General features: G+C 40.3%; 2 protein-coding genes across 3 annotated transcripts; both read right to left on the reverse strand.

Moving 5' to 3' along the window:
* Positions 1-916: 916 nt before the first annotated feature.
* LOC121545107 (zinc finger protein 292) lies at positions 917-19,984 on the reverse strand. 2 transcript variants are annotated; one of them, XM_041855506.2, is made up of 8 exons: positions 19,799-19,984; positions 11,737-11,891; positions 8,983-9,061; positions 8,594-8,729; positions 8,261-8,463; positions 7,913-8,049; positions 7,637-7,778; positions 917-7,538 (listed from the first exon to the last, which is right to left on the reverse strand). In XM_041855506.2, exons 1-8 carry the CDS (start codon positions 19,946-19,948, stop codon positions 1,413-1,415), a joined length of 7,128 nt encoding a protein of 2,375 aa, XP_041711440.2. In that variant the 5' UTR covers positions 19,949-19,984; the 3' UTR covers positions 917-1,412. The 2 variants fall into 2 exon arrangements, with proteins under 2 accessions (XP_041711440.2, XP_041711441.2); XM_041855507.2 differs by lacking the exon at positions 11,737-11,891 and having other exon boundaries at positions 19,799-19,861.
* A 1,128-nt stretch (positions 19,985-21,112) lies between these two features.
* On the reverse strand, positions 21,113-22,227 carry LOC121545109 (glycoprotein hormones alpha chain 1). The gene is made up of 4 exons (XM_041855509.1): positions 22,191-22,227; positions 21,974-22,086; positions 21,532-21,719; positions 21,113-21,336 (listed from the first exon to the last, which is right to left on the reverse strand). The coding sequence occupies exons 2-4, from the start codon at positions 22,065-22,067 to the stop codon at positions 21,262-21,264; spliced, it is 357 nt and encodes a 118-aa protein (XP_041711443.1). The 5' UTR covers positions 22,068-22,086; positions 22,191-22,227; the 3' UTR covers positions 21,113-21,261.
* Between the last annotated feature and the right edge of the window lie 1,100 nt (positions 22,228-23,327).

Consider the following 23,327-nt stretch of genomic DNA (forward strand, 5'->3'; position numbering starts at 1 on the left):
TGCCATGGACTTCCCCAGGGTTCCCGTTTTAAGCTAGCAAGATAACAGCTAGTGTAAATGTAAAACTAGCTCAAGACAGTTAACAGAATTGTCCATTTAAACAAATGTAACACATTTATTTCTTACAAAATGTTGCTAACATTAACGTTAATCCAGAGATTCTTACCTTTACCTCAATTTGGCAGTATCATCCAGATAATCATGGCCCTTGTGAGTGATGTGAAGCTTGAGACAGGCATTTGTAGTTCTGTATGATAGCCACATTAGCATTTCATAATTTTTTTCTTTTTTTTGGGGGGGGGATAAATCTATTGATAAGTCACCTTGTCCGAGAGATTTACACGGTTATAAAAACATCACACCTGGGTAAACCTACATAACACACAGCCCTTATTTGAAGTGTTTCTAAAATCCCCTATGAGAAAAATAAATGGTGGAAAAACGATTGGAACCATTTCCGTGTTTGACCATTTCCCTATTATGACTCATACGGTGGTACTCTATTTGGGGTTCATTCAAGATTGACAAGATCATTATAGCACATTTTCAACAATCTTTGATTATTCTTTAAAACACTCACCCAACAATATAATGTAAAGGGACAAACCAACGAATTAACAAAAATGATGCAATGTCTTGAGTTATTGTTTTGTCATCATAAACCCAATGCTCTGAAACCACTATTTTATTACTTAGCTGAGGCACTGTCTAATCATCATCAGTATGGACCTAGTAGTAGATGAAGCCATGTGAAGGGTGGGACTGCAGAATCAGGGCTCAAATGGTCTGGCTGAATAAATACATCAATGACAAATAAAAAGTCAGCTCTTATGCATTCAATAAGGGTCAGGGTTATGGCTGTGTTTAACTCAATGTGTGTGTGTCAAAACCACCAGTCAAATGTAATGATATCAAATGAGCTCTCCACATAGTTGCTTTATAATACTGAATGTAAATAACATCCTGCAAACAAAGTTTTACAAAAGCAAACAGTTACATTTTATTGAACACTTTGTGGAAGACATGTAAATATTACAGATACTAGTGTCGAAAAAACAAAATAAATAAACAAAAAATATAATCCCATAGGGATATATAAAAACTTTGTTTTTCCTTAAAATTCTTCATTTAGCAAAAACAATTTTAGTACTAGAAGCCTCATAAATACAAACATGTTCTAAAGTCTATGTTCCTATAGATTACCTGGTTCTTATATGACTAACATTATCCAAACTTAAAATCAACCATAACATGTCATAAGTAGAAAATACTCTATCTTCAATTGTTTAATGGTCAAAACGGTTTACCATTGGATATCTGATTAATATTAACATATGTTTGCAGCATGTTACTTTTCTAATCCTGAGTTAAGAGTAAAACATAAAAACATCAGGCTGTGAGCGATCCATCAACTATGAAGCCACTTTTTTTATTAAAACCATGGGTCGCATATCTTGAAGTTGCTTTAGCAAAAGATCAGCACCATTGGAAAAAGTTTTGTCCATTACTATCTTCACATTGTTCACCGATTGAAGACTGAGAGGATTTCTGAAGTCTACAAGGTTTTGACAGGCTCCAATAAATATATCAGGTGTTTTGCATATAATATTGGCCGTCTTCTGCTGAGGGGTACGCTGCCGTTTTAATGGCAACTCAGTCCTTGAACCTCCACTCATTTTTCTTTTGGGAGTGTGGGTCGATGGTGAAGTTTCCAGGAACTTTAGGAAAGTGTCCAGTGCAACACCATCCTCAGTTTCTTCCTCTTGAGAAGCAGTGAAGCCCTGGTCTGAAGTGTCTGTCAACTGGTAAACTTTATCTGCCGGACGATTTCTCAGAGTCAACCTTCTGTCCGGACAAGCTAATGCTCGCCGCTCCGATTTTAGTGGACGCCCCCTCTTTTTGACCTCTGAAGTAGAAGACTGCAATTCAGAACTAGCATCAGTTGACAGTTTAGCCTCTGCTTGAATGATACCATCCAACGCTTCTTGCCTCTGACAGTTGGTCTTTGAAATCTCAGGTTCACTCTCAATAGGGTCAGTTTCCTCAGCGGAGGCGTCTGTTGACATACCCTCGGATTTGTTTGCATCTTTGAATCTTGAGCGTGGGTACTTTTTGCAGAATATGAACTGACTTCTCTGATCCTCTATATATCTCTCAGTGAGGCCATGTGTGGTGTAATGTCTGAATATATTCCGTTCAGCCCGTTCAACAGCATCACAGCCTTTTATCATGCATGGGTATTGCAAAGAGAAGTTTTTTGTGCACATGGCAGATGCTTCATCCATAGATTTCAGAGAGGGTTTTCCAAAGCTAGTCCAGTGGTCAGGTGATTTGTCATCTTTCTTCTTAGTGTTTTTCTTCTTCACTTTGAATTTGTTTTCAATGTTCTCTTTACCATTATTGGGAATGACGCCTGTTGTTCTCTGTTGCTGTGTTCTGGGTATATAAATTAAATCATGCTTTTTCATCTCATGGCGAAGGAGGTTTGACTTTGTAGTGTAGACCCGGTCACAGCCATCATACTCACACTTGAAAGTCTGATCCACACTGCCTCGCTCAGAGATGTTTATTTCCATGTGAAAGTTTTTTATGTGGTCAATGTATTTCTCCACAGAGGTGAAGGAGAGTGTACATTCTGACCGGTCACACTGGAATGTCCCTACATTGATGCTTGACATCATAGCAGTGGCTTTATCTCGAGTGAATTTATGAAGTAAGAGGTAATGCTGCACTAAGGTTGTGATCCCCGGGAATATCCTTGAACAGTCTTTCACTTGACATCTGATTTCATTATTCTGGACTTCAGCAGCTTGTTCACCAGGGATTTCAGTATCAAGGTCTCCTGAAGGCAGGGGAAGGGATGACTGATGCATAGCCCTACAGTGAAGTATCAAATTTTGCTGGATGGTAAAAGCTGCAGCGCATCCTTCATGAACACAACGGTACGGCCTATATGGGCTGAAAGAATTGTCAGCATCGCACAGTTGAAGCCCCAACCTTTTCTGAACCTTTTCTTTCTTTTGCACATAAACCTCATCTTTAGATATTGTGTTTTTTGAACAACTTGCTTTTTCTGGTGAGGGTTTCACAGCCTGGTTGGATATCGCCTCTGTTGCATCACATTTCTGCTTCAACACTGGGGTGTGGTTCATTTGCATGGCTGTCATTGATGGCTCATTCTTGGTGTATCCTGTCTTTGATGGTGATTCTAATTGGTAAAATGACTTGTCAAGGTCCTCCAGAGTATCTTGTGGTGATTGCACTCTCTCAACTGTTAACCGATGGAAGGAATCCTCTTGTACTACATCTCCTGCTGTAATGACCTCAGAGGACTGTGCATGTCCCTCTTGATTTGTGCTTTGCATTGGACAGCCAATGTCAATATCAAGTGGCTCTTGTTTGATGAAGGTCGACACAACTGAAGATCCAGTTCCGTTACTACTCTCTATCTCTGTTTCGATAGTAGAGTTGCTTGACTTTTTTTTGCGACTTCCAACCTTTAACTTGTTCATCTCTGCCTGCGTCAGGTGGTGAACTTTTTCATAGTGAATTCTTAGGCCTGTGGTTCTGGTAAATGTTTTTGGGCAAATGTGACAAGGATATGGAGAGAATTTGACTGGGGTTTTCTTGAGGTCCTCGATCATCTCAATTGTGTAATCATGAACTCTAGCAAGGTGTCTGAACAATGCCTCTTTTGTCATGAACCCATATTCACAATTATCCATTTCACACTTGTACGGCTTGGGGCCATTGTCACGATTCTGGTCCTCCTTTACAATCGGTTTTGTTGTCGTGCTTTGATCACTATCTTTTTGACAGACATTATCGCTTGAGATCGCATTGATTTGGCGGTCATTGTACTTTGAGGAACAATTTTCCTGCAAACTTTTCTCATGTGCAGCTTCAACTAAATCCAACATTTGTAAGGCATTTTGAATTTCTATAACGTTGTCATCTTGACATGCTGCAATGGAAGTTGTATTTGACCTTTTTTCAGCAAGACTATCATTCGACTCTCCATCCTTCTGCTGACTACCAGCATAGTTTTTTGACTGTATCAATTCTATCCAAACTTCTGTTTTATTTGGGCAGAGTTTGGATTGTCCACCGGTCAAAACTGAAGGACAGGTGTTTAATGAATGAGAATCCAGTGGTGTTGGGGTTTCCTTTTGTGCCAAATCAGAGGGATTTGGTGTGGAGAGATTTGGGAATTCAACATTTAGCAAGTTGTATATTGATCCATTGGTTTCAGGAACATTTGGGTCATTGAGAAAGTCGAGAAATGACGTAGGCAAATCTGCTGTTAAGTCCATTTCATCTAATGGTTTGCACTGGGAGCGTTTTGAAAGATGACCTCCGAGAGATTTCGTGCTTGAGAATTCTCTAAAGCATCTTCGGCAGATAACTTTACCATCCTTTATTATAGCAGGCCATTTCGTTCTCTTGCTGAGTCTGCAGCGTTTTACTGTCTGTGTCTCATGATCAACATTCTTGGCGTCTGCAGGGATAGCTTCAGATTCTGTATGACATGTGTCCTCATCATACGAGAAATCTGTTTGGATAGAAGCATGTGGACTAAGAAGCATGTCATCTACAGAGCTGTTCATCTGATTCTCATAACTGGGTGATGTAAAATGGGTTATGTTCTCCATGTTGGTCATCTCCACTATGTTTCTTGGTGCTACTTGGCCATCATGACTCAATACATTGCTTGGAATGTCTGTTGATGGCCTTGATCTTGAATTAAGATTGGAAGATTCATCTGGGACATATGAAGCATGGAAACCTCCAGCTGACAAATTGTTACCATTACTTTCTTGGGCAAACATATTGGAATAGTTTTTTCTCATTAGGGAAACATCAACACTTTCTGCATTAATCCCAGAGTTAATTATCTCATAGTGTTGTCCTCCACTGTGCATGTGTCCTCCATTATCTAGCATAAGTGAGCTTGACACATATTCTGACATCTGATTCATCAAACTTGATTCTGATTTAATGGGTTGGATGGCACTACCATGCATATTTGCTGGTGGATGTTCTCTGCCCCTTTCTAATGGATAGCCAGTTTGATGCGGTTCTGATTGCCAAGGAGTTCCGCTCTTATTGGGGTATTCATTCAGATGGAAGGCATCTGCATAGCAATTGTTCAATGTAGATGTCCATGCTTCACCCATCTCTGACTGCATTAGACCTGTCTGGTTTGGTGGGGCTTCCCAAGGGGGGCAAACAGCAGGTAAACTTGAACATGCCATCGGATACTCGAACTGCTGTAGTCCAGTATTTCTGCATTGTGATACTTGATGAAGTGATGTTTTGTCCTTTGGGTCCTGTGAAGTCCTGTTCACGGATGGAACCTTTCTCGAAGTTATTTTGGCAACTTTCTTGTACTTCTTTGCCAGTTTCCAGTCTTCAAAAATGTCTGGATGGTTTTTCTTTACATGTCGGGAGAGACTTTTGGGGGTGCTGTATTTGCGGTCACATGCTTCAAGTGGACAACTATGTGTGTCCTCATCTCTACCAGTTATTGCAGGAGTGCTTTGATATGGATGTAGCAAAAATGGGGGTTCACTCTTAATTTCTGGTAGAGGAAAGGCCTGTGGTAACACTTTCTGAACAGCTTGAGTTGGTCGGTTATCCAGCTCCTCTTTTGGGTACCCTTTCAAGGGATTGGTTCCACAGTGATTTTGGGGATCCTCACAATTGCCAATCATATCTTGGCATGGGTGTGGGACAGCAGGAGATAGTTTTGCATTCTCCAATCCGAGTTTAGTTTTGATGAGTGGAACATAACACTTCTGTAACTCCTTTTTAGGATTGATAACAGAATTCAACATGCTCTCGACTGAATGTTTTATTTTCACTGGGCCATTTGGGTTCTCAGGAACTGTTGATGTCGATGAACCCGATTTAACCACTCCTTCCTTCACATAATCCTGTGCAGTCTTCTGATCTAGACTGACAGAGGCAGAGCAGGTTTCCTCTTGCCTAGCGGAGCACTGGGTGGAAGGTTCCATTTTAGGTACAGGATGGTTCTCACTTGTGATGGGCACTTCATTTTTATCATGGTTCTGCTGATGCAAATTTAGTTGGGACTGTGAATAGAAAATCTTCCCACAATTAGCTATTTTGCAAGTGAATGTAAGGTAATGTTGTGCCTCATGATCATACAACAGGTAGGCCTCATTGAAAATCCTTCCACAATTAGGGAACATACACCGTGCCTTAAAGTCAGTGTGTTGTCTTTTGTGCATGAGAAGTTCCGAATTGCAGTGAAAGCTGGCTGTGCAATTCAGCTGTATGCAATAGTATGGCTTAGCACCACAGTGCATTTGCAAATGATCATTGAGATGTCTGGCATTAACAAACTGCCGACGACAATACTGACAAACAACCTTCTGTCGTTGTATCTCCAAAAACCGTGTTGCTTCCTCGTCATTTTTGTGGGCTTTTACATGTGTTACAAGACTCCGAAAAAACTTGAATACCTTCTGACAGTATGTAACAGGGCAGACACAATCCTCTGTAAATTCCACTTCATATCTAGTTGGTACAGGCTTTGGAGGAGTTACTTGATTTTGTATTGGCTTTTTAGGACTGACTTGGACAGTTTCAGCACTGTTGTGATTTCCATCCAGAAAATGTGCCTCATTTGGACTGACATTGGTCTCTGCCTCAAGCTTAACCACAGCTCTATCTTTCAAATTATTCCAATGAGTGCTGGTGGATTGCATTGGCTTGGGCAATTTCCTAGTTGCTTTCATAGCAGCAAGTCGCTCTTTGCAAGACTCCTTTACATGTGACGCTACATGTGGCTCAAGGATCTCCTTCGTGTTAAAGCTGTCAGCACAAATTGGACAGGTGTAGACCCCATCTTTAAAATGCTTCTGTGCATGACGGACTATCCTGTGGCCAAGGAACTCTTTATCACATAGAACACAATACTGCATATATGCTCGCCAATTCCTAAATCTTGCCGATACAAACCCTTTCTCCCTTAATTTCTTAGCTTCCCTATTTTTCTCTTTTTCATCTGCAATTTCATTCAATTCATTTGTTGTGTTCAAAATAAAGTCCTCAAGGTCTTTGAACTCTGGACCTTTTTCTGCTGCATCGTCTTCAAGTCCCTCAGTGTCATTGAGAGTGTCGATAGATGACACAATGGATGCCTCCTCACCCATCAATGCCAAACAATTGCGCTTCAAAGTTCTCCAGTCCCAGAATTCTGGATCAAAAGGCCACTGTGTCTTCAAGGCCAACAGTAACTCACAGCGTAGTGAGTTGGGTACTGGAAGATTCTCATCCTCACGCTTTTCATCAGGTTCATTATAGAGTGATTCAACAGCATAATATGAGTCCACAGTAGGCTGAATGAGGAACTCTGTTAGTTGGCATGCCTGTTTCACCTCGAAATCAGTGGGCAAAAGGCAGGAAATAGTTTTGCAGATGGTGGTCCTGCTGTCCGTGTTGTCACTGGATGCCATTTGTAGAGCTCGAATGCACATTTCAATGCACACAGGCAGTCCCACTTCTCCAACCTGAGAAAATAATAAATCCAAAGTCAGTCATGAGAATATAAATCGCTACAGGCTATATCCAGGCAGAAACATACACAATTTTACACAAAAAAATTCACCTCGGATTGTATAACCTTGATGAGGAAGAGGATATGACAGACGTTCCTTGAAAGCAGGACCAACTTTTTGCATTGATCAAGAAATGAATCTGCTGAAGACTCGGACCGGATTAAAAGCTTACTCCAGAATAGTGTGAGCTCCCTGTAAGAAGAAAAGTATATCATTATTGGTCTGCCTCACATGAAGGGCTTTACAAGAGATAGTTTGTTGTCAACATACAATATCTGCACTAAACTGTGAGAGCGAGTGGAAAATGAAAAGAGGGCAATACTCACCAGGCACAATACACATCTCCCTGGAGAAGCTGCCGCTTGAGGAATGCAGAGCACAAACAAACGGCTCCTTTTTCATCCCCATCCGACTCCAGGTTACAAATCATCTCCAATGCCTCCTTACAGTCTACCTGAGTGATCTGGCCCAGAGAAAACATATGTCATAATGATGGTAATTCATTGCCACCCACAGTTTATCGTTTTCCATTAGGGTCATTTTCATTATCAAACAGGAGTTTTTCTTTTGCTCAGCAAATCTCCATCAGTGCTTAAAAGACAAGCCGTTGGTCAGCCCCTTTTTTTGAACGCACTTGTCTGGTAAACGACTTTATGTAAATGCTATTCACTCACCTCTTGCATGAGTTGTTCTTGTGTTTTTGTCATACACAGGCAAACAAGGTATGTCTGCTTGAAGTTCCCTTTTCCTTCGTACTCTGGATACTCAGAGCACATCTTCGCTAAGACAGCTGCTTTCTCTGCTCGATTCTGTTTGATAAGGTGCTTTATTCGCATATTAAGGAGTGTAGGACCTTCCATCTGCAGGAACTCATTAACTGGGGAGTAGAGAAAGAGAACACTATTACAGATAGCATTACTGAGCAGTCACCACAACATTTAATCAGTCATCTCACATGTAGAACGTTTTTGCTATTAGGAAAAAAACACAGGTAGGCTAAAACTAACCTCTGTCAATTTCAGGTATCTCATTAGACAGAATGCTGCACAGAGTGGTGTTGGTCCACACACCAGGCTCCTGTGCCATAGCTGATAGCATGTGAAGCTGTGTGTTCCCATTTTCTAGCAAAAGGCTGTGTGCCGACTGTAAAGGAGAGGAAATAACTTCACAAAACTTTTCAGCTATACAAACCAAAACTTTTCAAAACATAAGATTCTCTAATTATGTCAAATAGGGTTTGTGATATGTGCATGCATGTTCCAATTCAGCTTCAAAGAAGCGACTTCATCTTTTCATTGTACTTTCATTGGGTCACCATGTCATTCTTTTTCTAGAGAGAATTGGCAGTAGAAATAAAATAAAATAAATGTAGGTTTACTGAGCATTGGAGACTAACCTTGACAGAGGACTGAAACTCCCCCCATAAGGCACCAGGGACATGCTCAGGCAGTGAAAGCAGGAGCTCCAGACAGCTCCTGCAAATAAAACAGGGTCATTCAATTAGTTTGTTTAGGTTCATGCTAAATGATGCTAAAGTTGTGTGTGCAGATGACTAAAATGAAAGAAGCACTACCCCCTTCTGCCACAGCTCTTATAAGGGAAGCCTCATTTATTTTGCTTGTGAAATGAGTGAGGCAGGATTAGGGCTGTAGCAGTCATGAAATTGTCAGCCGGTGATTGTCAAGCAAATAACTGCCGGTCCCACGGTAATTGACCGTTAATTAACAAACACATTTAGCATCTCCTGGCTTCCACGCATAGCCTACAAGCCATTGATGCGGACCTTTGGAACATCTACATTTACAAGAAGTCTAATAAATCCATTTAATATAACCTACACCATCACAATAAATCCATTATTTATTTTAGACAGGTCTAAAGAAACATAATATGAAGGAAATGTAGTCTATTTCAGAAGAATAGAATAGCATACTCTGAGTTGTCCTTACGTTAGGCCCTGATCTGGCTATGCCATATGGCTGTAGGCTACACTAGTTCATTTAGCAGATAACATTTGCTTAGAATTCCGTAGCATTATTTTATAGTATGAAGAATACAACTGAACAAAGCTGAATAAAATAGAAAGGATATTGAGCGTTTAACAAAGAAACAGGTACTCCTATATGCTTAATTTAGAATTATTTATATAACTTTAGTTGTAATACAAATGTTGGGCTATATGTTTTGATTTTTTATACATGCTAAGGCTGCATGATGCGACTAATGATGATTTGAAAAAAGTTGCATGAGCTCTGCTTTGATTTTTGCGCAGGCTGTACACACGTCATCAGTCTCTCATTCACAATTTGACAAGCACTTGAATTTCCCGGCTGCATCCCCTTTGTGTGGCCGTAATGCCCCCTAAAGAAATCCATGCCTTTTGCAGCCAGTGGCCGTTGTGCCCTTGGGCTGAATATAATAATTATAATTCCCTTCTCCCAGCTGTGTGCCGAAGCACTCGGCACCTCTCACTCACATGGCTCTCCGTCACGTGATCGGGTCTTTCTCACAGGCTACAAGTGAAGACGGACACATCGGGGAAGCAACTGCGCGTGTCCTTATCCAATTCCGAGGAGCATATTGAAGATATTGGAAGAACTGTCCACATTTACTTTTCGTCAGCCAACAAGAGGAGTAGGCCTAACAAACAGCAAAGGCACTAGCCTATGTCAATCTACTATCCCCCATAGTACCAAAGTTGACCTATTCTGTGCGAGAAATAAATATTCCAAACATAGTCTCGGACAGTTGTGGGGTGCGATAGATGCCAAATTAATACAACCACTAGCATAAAAAAACTATTTTAAGCAATGAGCCTGACACAATAGATGAGAACGTTTAGCTTAAAATATTGATAAACTATTAGGCTATTTCTTCACATTATAAGCGCAGCAATGCCCCAATTTCGTGATATCCAATTGGTAGCACCAATGTGTCGGAGGAAACACCGTACAACTGGCGACCGAATTCAGTGTGCATGTGCCTGCCACAAGGAGTCGCTAGAGCGCGATGGGACATGGACATCCCAGCCGGCCAAACCCTCCCCTTATGACGCTGGGCCAAATGTGCGCCGCCTCATAGGTCTCCTGGTCGCTTCCGGCTGCGACACAGCCTGGGATCAAACCCGGGTCTGTAGTGACACCTCTCGCACTGTGATGCAGTGCCTTAGACCGCTGCGCCACTCGGGAGGCCCATAAAGGTCAATTTTTAAGGGGAAAATTATCTTCCCCAAACTTGATACTCATGCGCTGTGCATGTATGCCAGTTAGGCTCTACACCCGTAGGCTACATGAGGTGTGCGACTATGATTTGAAAATGCACTGTTTCTTGCCTTAAGCTGGGCATCATTCACAAGTAATAATATATCATTCACAAGTGATAGGCTAATATTGTCACCCATCACACTATTATTGATTTAATATTGTCTTTACATATACTAAATAATATGTGTGTGAAATTTGTTTGATTTAGAATGGACTATTATCATGCACCTGTCTCGAAACAGGGACAGCGGGAAAAAATACAAGTCATCTATGCACTTAAATACCGAATGGAGGATGCTTTTCCCGTGGTTCATTTTCATTTTTGCCAGCCAGGTAGACTATTCTCCTGTTGTAAAGTGTAGCAAAGTGCTTAATATTAGGAAAGTTGAGAAATAAATAGTAGGCCTAGTCTATAGAAAGCAGATGGAATCCTCCTCTTTTTAATAGAGGTCATCACTCTGTTTTCTTACGTAATTGCATAACCTATAGAAATGTTGCAGAACATGAGCTCATGAAGTGTTTGATTTGATTTTTGTCAGAGTGATTAGAGGGACAACAGAGTGCTGAGTACCAGGCAGTTAGCACGTTTGGTAGGCTCCTAATGACCATCAGAGCATCAGAGCTTGGAGAAGCCTAATTACTGTGACTAAACGGTCACCTTGAATTTGACTGCCATCATGACTCATGACCGCTGGTGTGGCAGTAATACGGTCAACATAACAGCCGTAGGCAGGATACAGTTTTATTGGTCAGTAGCACTAGTCAAAGTGGAATGCTCACGGTCATTCAACAGCATAGGCCTAGCACCATCTGAAATACTGCACAGCTGGCTCCATGAAGCAACCATGCATTTAAATCAGATATTGACATTTTCTCTGAGTACTCACAGTGCTAGGTTTTCAAGTACGAGTGGCACATTTTCACATTCGGAGGAGAGACAGGAGGTGGCCTTGGCATAACTGAGTATAGCCACTATGTACGCCTCCAGTAAAGGCAGTGGCTCCTCCTCAGTCTTCCATCGGCCTGCATGTTCCACAAGGATCTGGAAACAAATGACAAAATCATGGCATGCTCTCAGAGTCTGGAATGAAGTGTAGCAAGCTGATTAGTGCTTGCTATTAAATTAGTATTTCTTCAACTTTCCAACTACTTGACAATTATCATACAAACTGACAAATGGCCTAATTTCATTAATTATTAGTCCTTCCAGGTAAATTAGGCTACATTCCATTAAAATAGCAAATTGAGAAAACCACAACTACCAAAACAATTGTGAAATAATTAGAACCGGGACGATACCAGTATCGATACTTGTTAGTATTGTGGCAACGAAACAAGGATTTAACTTCTTTAGGAAAACAGCTCTAACAGCCCTCATCCAGAGTCACATTTTATTAATTTTTTTAAGCAATAGCACATACAGCAGGTTTTTAAAGGACCAAAGGGTTTGGCCTGCTTAGTGTTTACATTTTTGCCATGGAAAACATACTGCGATTCTAGTATCGTCCCAGCCCTAGAAATAATAATCCATACTCTAGCCCAGGGATAAGCAATTCCTGCCCTCAGGGGCCTGATTGGTGTCACACTTTCCCCCCCAGCCCTACAGCGAACACACCTGATTAAACAAATTAAATTCTAAACTGAAGACCATGGTTAGTTGATTATTGGAGTCAGGTGTGTTAGCAGGTGATGAGGCAAAAGTGTCACCAATCAGGCCCCCGAGGACTAGAGTTCCCCATCCCTGCGCATCCCTGCGCTAGCCTATGGCCCTGTCATACCTAATATAATCAGATCGTAACTAGGTTTCCATCCAATTAGATGTTCATGCGAATATCCTAAAATCTGCATAAAGAAAATATACATATTTTCCCACCAGTGGTGTTTTCACCAAACGGACTTGTTGCGGATAAACGTCAGTGCATGATGACCTAGTGCAAATGTGCCCACTCTGATCTTGGCACGTGTGCTCTAGCCAACAGCTCGCAGATCCAGCGGGTAGGCTGTGCGGATAGGCTGTGCGGGTAGGCTGTGCGGGTAGGCTGTGCGGGTAGGCTTGAGATTATTATGGATAACAGTGAGAATATTTCTATTTGTAAAACGGAGCCAAAAATCGATCATCATGTCACCTCAATATTTATTGGAAAGGAGCATCAAACTAATTACAGTGCACTTTCACCACCCTGTGAAGTTCATAACTTATTTTATCTGTAGCCTAATAAAGTGCATGGTTTCCCGAGTCATTGCGTGACTCCAAGTTAACTTCGATAGGATGGTTATTATATCAATATTTGCGCATTAAAAAGGCGTTTCCACCGCCATTTCTCATAATTAATTTAACTGACAAAAAGATCCCCCCACATACTAATTATCTGTCAGCATTTATAAAATTGAACCGAAACTTTGTTTCAATCACAGTTGTTGTGATTTTTATAAATACGGTATGACTTTACGCGCATAAAAACTGTGGCTGGAAACATGGTTTGTGATACCTTTGGTTACACAGTCAAACAATGCACTGCACAAAATTGGAAAGTTCCCACTCACGACATCTACAAGCAAGAATGTTGAATAAAATTACATTTGAATTTACTCTACCAGCTACCTGTGCGGATTATCCTTTTCTCTCTCAATTTTAGAAAAAAAATCCACAGGAAAGTATTAAACCGCCTTTTCAAACGCTGTTACTGCCGTTGCGATTTCTATTACTTGGCACATGCTCAAAACCATGTAAACACCTGCAAGACATCGGTTAGCATGCGTGCATCGCGTACATGTACTTACGTCTTGTGCGCTTGCCTCAGGCGATGAACAAACAAATTGTGAGAGCCACAGAGACCCTTGTTTTGAAGTCGGTTTAAAGCTGCACTATGCAGCTGGTTGCTAATTTCAGTATGTGACAAAACAAGCAAGTATAGTGTAGAGAATCATTCTACCATCTAAACCGCTGTGAAATATATTTTAGATAACCAAAAATATTGTATTTTCAGCTGCTTGAAGCTGGTGTACAAAATTGAAAGTAAAAGACGCAAAAATGAACAACGTTATAACGGGAAGCATAGAAATAGCGCCATAGAACAGATTACTGCTTCTTAGACTTGCTTTCAATGCTAATGACAGATCTAGATAACTCACATTTCTATGTGAATTTGGTCGGGTCGGCCAAAAAGTTACATATTGCAGCTTTAATAATACTTTCCTGTGGATATTTCTTCCCAAATTTCGAGAAACAAAAGGACCAACCGAACCGATTAACTGGTAGAGTAAATTAAAATGTAAATTTATTCAACATTCTGGCTTGTAGAGGTTCTGAGAGGAAACGTAAAAAAACATATGTTTGCAGTGCAACGTTTCAGACTATGTAACCAACCAAAAAGGTATCAATGGCCTGTCTAGCAGCACCCCTTGGATGTTATCGGCTAGTTCATTTTCCTTTATGTCTTGAAATGTGTCAAGCCAAAACCTAGCCTATTGAGACTCAGTCCTGGGACACTCCATTCAACAGCCATTCGGAAAGTATTCAGACCCCTTAACTTTTTCCACATTTTGTTACGGTACAGCTTTATTCTAAAATCGATGAAATTTATTTTTTCCCCTCATCAATCTACACACAATACCCCAAAAAGCAAAAACACGTTTTTAGAAACCGAAATCTTATTTACATACACTACCAGTCAAAAGTTGACAAACATACACATTCAAGGTTGTTGTTATATTATTTTAATTTTTTTTACATTGTAGAATAATAGTGAAGACATCAAAACTATGAAATAACACATATGGAATCATGTAGTAACCAAACAAAATATATTTTATATTAGAGTTTCTTCAAAGTAGCCTTGATGACAGCTTTGCACACTCTTGGCATTCTCTCAACCAGCTTCATGAGTTAGTCACCTGGAATGCATTTCAATTAACAGCTGTGCCTTCTTAAAAGGGAATTTGTGGAATTTATTTGAGCCAATCAGTTGTGTTGTGACAAGGTAGGGGGGTATACAGAAGATACCCCGAATTTGGTATAAGACCAAGTCCATATTATGACAAGAGTAGCTCATATAAGCAGAAGATAAACGATATTCCATCTACACTTTCAGACATAAAGGTCAGTCAATATGGAACATTTCAAGAACTTCGAACGTTTCTTCAAGTGCAGTCGCAAAAATCATCAAGCGCTATGATGAAACTGGCTATCATGAGGACCGCCACAGGAATGGAAGAACCAGAGTTACCTCTGCTGCAGAGGATAAGTTCATTAGAGTTACCAGCCTCAGAAATTGCATCCCAAATAAATGCTTCACAGAGTTCAAGTAACACACACATCTCAACATCAACTGTTCAGATGGGATTGTGTGAATCAGGCCTTCATGGTCGAATTGCTGCAAAGAAACCACTAAAGGACACCAATAAGAAGAAGAGACTTGATTTGGCAAAGAAACACGAGCAATGCACATTAGAAATTTGTCCTTTGGTCTAGAGTCCAATTTGGAGATTTTTGGTTCCAACCGCCGTGGCTTTGTGAGACACGGTGTGGGTGAACGGATGATCTCCGCATGTGTATTTCCCACCGTAAAGCATGGAGGAGGAGGTGTTATGGTGTGGGGATGCTTTGCTGGTGACACTGTGATTTATTTAGAATTCAAGGCACACTTAACTAGCATGGCTACCACAGCATTCTTCAGCGATACGCCATCCCATCTGGTTTGGGCTTAGTGGGACTATAATTTGTTTCTCAACAGTACAATGACCCAACACACCTCCAGGCTGTGTAAGGCCTATTTTACCAAGAAGGAGAGTGATGGAGTGCTGCATCAGATGACCTGGCCTCCACAACCCCCCAACCTCAACCCAATTGAGATGGTTTGGGATAAGTCGGAGCACAGAGTGAAGGAAAAGCAGCCAACAAGTGCTCAGCATATGTGGGAACTCCTTCAAGACTGTTGGAAAAGTATTCCAGGTGAAGCTTGTAGAGAGAATGCCAAGTGTGCAAAGCTGTCATCAAGGCAAAGGGTGGCTATTTGAAGAATATCAAACATATTTTGATTTGTTTAGCACTTTTTTGGTTACTACATGATTCCATGTGTTATTTCATTTACTAAATCATTTCACAGTCACTCACTTAGGATTTTTTTTCAAGTTTTGATGTCTTCACTATTATTCTACAATGTAGAAAATAGTAAAAATAAAGAAAAAACACTTGAATGAGTAGGTGTGTCCAAACTTTTGACTGGTACCGTAAGTATTCAGACCCTTTTCTATGAGACTCGATATTGAGGCTCAGGTGCATCTTGTTTCCATTGATCATCTTTGAGATGTTTCTAAAACTTGATCGGTGTCCACCTGTGGTAAATTCAATTGATTGGACTTGATTTGGAAAGTCACACACCTGTCTATATAAGGTCCCACAGTTGACAGTGCATGTCAGAGCAAAAACCAAGCCATGAGGTCGAAGGAATTGTCCGTAGAGCAAGAACCCGATGGTCACTCTGACAGCAGTCCAGAGTTTCTCTGTGGAGATGGGAGAACCTTCCAGAAGGACAACCATCTCTGCAGCACTCCACCAATCAGGCCTTTACGGTAGATGACCAGACAGAAGGCACTCCTCAGTAAAAAGGCACATCACAGCCCGCTTGGAGTTTGCCAAAAGGCACCTAAAGGAGTCTGACCATGAGAAACAAGATTCTCTGGTGAAACCATGAAACCAAGATTGAACTCTTTGGCCTGAATGCCAAACGTCACTTCTGGAGGAAACCTGGCACCATCCCTATGGTGAAGCATGGTGGTGGCAGCATCATGCTGTGGGGATGTTTTTCAGCGGCAGGGACTGGGAGACTAGTCAGGATCAAGGGAAAGATGAACGGCGCAAAGTACAGAGAGATCCTTGATGAAAACCTGCTCCAGAGCGCTCAGGACCTCAGACTGGGGCGAAGGTTCACCTTCCAACAGGACAATGATCCTAAGCACACAGACAAGACAACGCAGGAGTGGCTTCAGGACAAGTCTCTGAATGTCCTGGAGTGGCCCAGCCAGAACCCGATCGAACATCTTTGGAGAGACCTGAAAATAGCTGTGCAGCGACGCTCCCCATCCAACCTGACAGAGCTTAAGAGGATCTGCAGAGAAGAATGGGAGAAACTCTCCAAATACAGGTGTGCCAAGCTTGTAGCATCATACCAAGAAGACTCAAGGCTGTAATTGCTGCCAAAGGTGCTTCAACAAAATACTGAGTAAAGGGTCTGAATACTTATGTAAATGTCTTATTTCAGTTCTTTCTTGTTTTTATACACATTTGCAAAAATTTATAAAAAACAGTTTTTGCTTTGTCATTATGGGGTATTGTGAGTAGATTGATGAGGGAAAAAAACAAAGAATTTAATCCAATTTAGAATAAGGCTGTAACAACAAAATGTGGAAAAAGTCAAGGGGTCTGAATACTTTCCAAATGCACTGTATAAATCCTAGTGCAGTCTCCTGTAGGAATATTTATATCTATCACTGTTGGGACTGCAAACATTCACCTCTTCATCTCTGTGGTCTAATAAAAAAAAATACTTAACCCTTAGACTTATTCCACATTTGTTGAGTTACAGCCTGAACTCAAAATTGATTTTTTTATTTATTTTTAAATCTCACCCATCTACACAAAATATACCCCATAATTGCGAAGTGAAAACATGTTTTTTGAAATGATTGCAAATTTATTGAGAATGAAATACAGAAATATCTCACACCCCTGAGTCGGGCTGGGCGGTATACCGTATTTTACGATATGCCGGTATTGATGTGTGACGACCCTCCAACTGTCTGCCAAATTCTTCTGACTACACACACACCATTGTTACTTGGATATAGTTTACTTTATTTAATAAATATGTTTAATTTATTTATCTCCGCGTTGTCTCCCTCTGTTTTGGGCTACGAGCCGGTTCGTAACACCTGTCACTCAAGGAGCGCATTTGTTGTTCCTCGACCACATGACACTTGCGTCCAGTCTGCATGGTCAATGCAGCACATGCAACAATGTTAAATCCACTAGCATTCTATAATTACACTTCGTTTGTGTTTCTTACATCTGCAAACAGATAGTTTGTATTTTCTTAGCAAGCTCGGCCTAAATCTTGTTAGCTTCTAATCGCTAGTTAGCTGGCTAGCTAATAAATGTACTGAGTCAGAGAAAATGTAATTAACTATACAGCCTGATAATACCAGTGATGGTGTAGACCTAAATCAGCATGTTGTTTGTGGTATTAATACACCATCCAATGTGTAATGAATAATTTCACCATGCTCAAAGGGATGAAGTAGTCATTCAAAAATCATGTTAAATACTACTACTGCACAGAGTGAGTCCATGCAACTTGTGAGATTTGTTAATCAAATTTGTACTCCTGAACTTAAGCTTGCCATAAAAGGGGTTGAATACTTATTGACAAGACATTTCCACTTTTCAGTTTTCATTAATTTGTAAAAGAAATCTAAAAACATAATTCCACTTAGGCATTATGGGATATTGAGTGTCAGTGACCAAAAAATCTAAATGTAATACATTTTTTATTCAGGCTGTAACAACAAAATGTGGAAAAACGAATGGGGTCTGAATACTTTCTGAAGGCACTGTAGCGTTATACAGGAGGCTGCTTTGACTTCTATAAACCCGGCTGCTGAATTGAGCCTATAGTGAGGGCCAAATGGAATTAATGCAGTGGTCTACAATAGGCTAAACCACACTGAGTAGTTTGTAGGCTACCCATGCAGGACGCAGGCCTAACATTCAAAGTTGAGTGAGACGAGCTTGAATACTACAAGCACTGACAATATTTTCCCTGCCTGTCATCCCTTCCCCCAGTCAAGGAAAAGCCTAATCTCTGCTCAATGAGTATGGGTCTTCAAAGAAGGCCAGTCCTAAGTAGGCTACAACTCAGGCTATTGCTACATGTAGCCTAACATATCATGGTATTTCATTGCATCTCCAACATGTAAAAATAAAGATTTTTTAAAACAATTCTTAGCACATGATAATAACACACAACAAAATTGAGTAGAGGTTGCAGAGAAAACCCTATTTCTTAGTAAGTTAACATAACCTTGTAACCATCTAGCCGATCTTGTGTGTATTGTTATTACTCAGGCAGTGTCAGATGTTTAAACACTATTGTCGTTTTATCTCCAAATGTAGCCTGATATGAGATTGGGCTTCATACATAAATCACTAATGTGATCAATGAATTCATCACTTTGCACAGATTGGGCTTCAAACAAGGCCCACCAGGTTTGCCACACTACACAAAAAACCAAAGACTATATATGAAGCACAAAACCGAATAAACCTACCCACAAAACAGGCTGATGAGTTAATATTGTTTTTCTAACAATTAAAACTATGCAAACGTAGTTAACCTATGCTGTGCATGAAAATGAATACTATTAGGTTTACCAGGCCCTATAGAATACTTTTGCAGGCACACTCAATATTGATCCACTAACACAATGGACGAATGGAAAAACGTTCTGCTGCCATCATTTCAAGTTAAATATGCACATTTACATGGATGAAATTTGTTTCGTCTAGTGCAAAACCTAAAACACTAGTGCATTTGAATACAAGTCTGCACAAAAAGCGAACTACCTCTTCCCAGCATTAAGGAGCCTTAACTAGCTGGCTAGCCAACATTCAACTAGCTACTCGCTAACTAGCTTGGGAAAATTAGTGATGCTATGGTATAATTCCAAAGTAAGAGATTGAACTAAATATCGGAAAACACTTATGATGTATATAGTCAACTAACTACTATCATTGGACGTTAAAACAGGGAGTAATTGTGTTTTTTTATGTTCTGATGTGGCTAGCGCTAGCTAGCTACATTGTTGTACCTAACGTACACGCGCATCATCAGCCTGGAAGCTGGATGGAAGGCTGCAAACCACTAGGATGGGTAGTTGGACAAAAATGCTGACCTGGCAGAATTCCTGGCAGAAACGCAAAGAGGTATCAGACGGTGATTCCGAGCTTTCTTTTAGCGTTGTGGTCAATTCCTGGAACCGTTCTCGGAGCCCCTCGATAGCTTTCCTTATTTCATATTCCTTCTCTGTCTCTCCCTCCGCCATCTTCACAACAATCACGACCGCGTACGCACAGATGTTACGCTGCCAGACTTGCACACGCACGGACAGGGGGAGGGGAGAGACAACGATAGAAGTGCTACATTGGTGTCCCCAGCACAAGCATGCATGACCTTATATAAAAATGAGCTAAACAAAAAAACATAATAAATCACTTATTTAATGAAAGATTACTATAAGATGTTGATAATTATGTTAATAGGCGTCCCAGCTATAACCTAGCCTACACACTGCATATTACCCATAAAAAGAACATCAGCCTAGGCCTGTTGTTGTAATCAAATAATGTTCCCCTCATGCAATCTAATACTACAGAGTTCTGAAGTATTTGAGTAAATATGATGCTTAACCTACAGCTTGTTAGGCTACTTGAGGACATATAAACATAGGCCATACTAGGCCTACCTGAGGCTGTGTGATTATACACATGTTTTGTTGATCTATATGTTATTGAGTGTGGTGTGGTTTCGGAGAGGAACCATATTTTTTTGTTCTCGTAAAACCATAAACCATTGGTTTTACTCAAGGCATCAGTTTCTCAAAGAAGCAGAGAGATAATGTGTCAAAATAATATGCATGTTAAGGACAATTTAATAATTATTCAATTCATACAGTAAAGTCTACATTTGATCAACACAGTACAGGAATACAACTTTATATAATTGCAACCATTAGAGCACTACAAATATTCTCAGCAGACCATCACCTTTGGTGGATCGCAATGATTTCCTCATATGTGATTTCTCTTGATGGTCCAATGCAGCTGTTTTTATCTCAATATCAAATCATTTCTGGGTAACAATTAAGTACCTTACTGTGATTTTTTTCAATTCAAATGGTCAAAAAGAAACAAAAATAGCTTCTTAGCAAAGAGCAATTTCTCAAGCAAGAATTTGCTAGGACTGCCTGGGAGTGGTCTGAGTGTAAGGGAAAAATGAAAACTAGCTGTTATTGGCAGTGAGGTTTGAAACTCTCTTATTTGTCTATTAACTAATTTACCGCCTGGTGACATTACCAGGCAGGCCAAAATCCATCCCACCAAAACAAGCTGATATTTCAGGCGGTCTTTTCAAACAGCACTTACACTAAAAGGGCATTATCATCATTTTCACAGTTTCAAAGTATTATTCCAACCTTATAGTGTGAAAATATATATAAAACACAGAAAAATCACATGTTTGACTGCACTGGGCTTTTAAAACACAAGGAATTTCAGGAATAAGTTGTGCAAAATATATAGTATCTGTTGCCAAGCTTTTACTTCTGCGACAAGGAGATTTCCAGCCCTCACAGAGAGTTTATGACTTATGGTGATAACAAGTGCTGCAGTGACACTCTGTGTGGTTCGTCAGCTTGATGTTGTCGACCACCACCTGAGAGGAGAGAGAGAATCAAGAGAAAGTGAGATGGTTTTAAAAAAACACATTCGGTAAATTCAAGTTGTTCTTTAATATTACGTTTAGATGTTATGTGATACTAGGAATGTCGTCATGTCAGATGATCAAACTTTATGTAGCTGAAGATATCAATCCCAACTCCTTTACCTAAATAGTTCATCATTGTCTTACCCTTTTCCCTTCTTTTGCAACGCAGCATGTGGCTTCAGAGGTGATGTTCTTTGGGACCACCATGGTTTTCTTGGACCTTAGTGGGGTTGGATAAGCTCTGGAGAAGCAGCAGCCTGTACACTGGTAGACAGGGGCACCCGGGTTTGAGAAGACTTTGTTCTCCTTCAGTTTGCATTCCTCACAGCCCACTGTAAAGATAATAAAACAATACATTAATAGAAAATCTATTGAACAGTCTGATCTGTAAACTTGATGCACCATGCAACACCAATGTGTTGTCTCTCTTCCTTGTAAGCACACACTTTGGGAGTAAGGAGGTCATGTACCAATTTATATTCTCTCTAATGACAACCTACTCCAAGAACAACTCACTGGTCATTTTGTTTCCAGAACATGTATACCATTAACAAAAACAGTACATTCAAAGTAATGTAAAACGTACTGTTTGTCATGTCACTGTTTGGATAAGAGTCTGCGATGTACAGAAGAATGGACAGGATGAGGGATACTCCAGTTAATTTCAACAAGCACATCATAGTGGTGGGTGGCAATAACCTGACAAGAAAAATGAAGAAACCATAGTTGAAAACACATAAACACAAAAACAGCAGTGAAACAATACAATGGAAACCCATTATACTGAGTGGAAAAAGCATTACCTGTTGTATGTGTCTCTTGGTAGAAGCCTGTTCAGTGTTCAGTGAAGAGCCTACTGCTCCCACCATGAACTTTTATACCGCTGTCCCTCTACCCATGTGCTCAACGGGCATTAGGTAAACCCCTCCAACCTTATCAGTGATCTCTGCGAGGCATTGACCACTTAGCTACCTGCCTCATAATCCTTGAAATGAAAAAAGGTATGGCACACGCGGTCGCAAGTCAAAACACACTTCCATCCTTCCATCCTGACTATGGATGGGAGCTTCTAATCCCTTAAACAGATGGGATGTTGTTACTAGGTAACTGCTGTTATGTCTCAGAGGGCGAGGCAGGGTCATTGGTTCATTAGTTGAACTTATGTTCATGGTCTTTTGCTTTGTAAATCATTACATCTAAAGTCATTTTTAATACTTTTAATATCTGATTCATCTTTCCATTCGGGATTATAACCCCCCAAAAATAAATAAATATGTACACACAAAAGTGATATAAACCATGAGGACTAGTCCCTGGCCGTGCTTTGTAATCCTCTAGGACAGTGCTAACATGAGTGCAAGCAATGAATATTGTATGTGAAATAATGTTATCATCCCAGAGAGACAAATATATATTTACATCAGAGACATTCAATGTTATATGTTTATATTCATATAATAACATTAATGATTCAGTGTATCCTCAATTAAATTAGATGCTAATGAATGTGTATCCATCCACCTCTGAATGTTGGAAATGTCAAGGATGAATATTAAAGGGGCAATCTGTGATTGCTACATAAATGTTTTGACTTTTATATTAATGATAAACACTGAGTGTACAAAACATTAAGAACACCTTCCTAATATTGACTCCCCCCCAAACCCGTGCGCCCCTGTCTACCAGTGTACAGGCTGCTGCTTCTCCAGAGCTTATCCAACCCCACTAAGGTCCAAGAAAACCATGGTGGTCCCAAAGAACATCACCTCTGAAGCCACATGCTGCGTTGCAAAAGAAGGGAAAAGGGTAAGACAATGATGAACTATTTAGGTAAAGGAGTTGGGATTGATATCTTCAGCTACATAAAGTTTGATCATCTGACATGACGACATTCCTAGTATCACATAACATCTAAACGTAATATTTCAACTGTTGTACCC

This window comes from Coregonus clupeaformis, chromosome 29, assembly GCF_020615455.1.
Source record: "Coregonus clupeaformis isolate EN_2021a chromosome 29, ASM2061545v1, whole genome shotgun sequence".
In the NCBI taxonomy this organism is placed as follows: domain Eukaryota; kingdom Metazoa; phylum Chordata; class Actinopteri; order Salmoniformes; family Salmonidae; genus Coregonus; species Coregonus clupeaformis.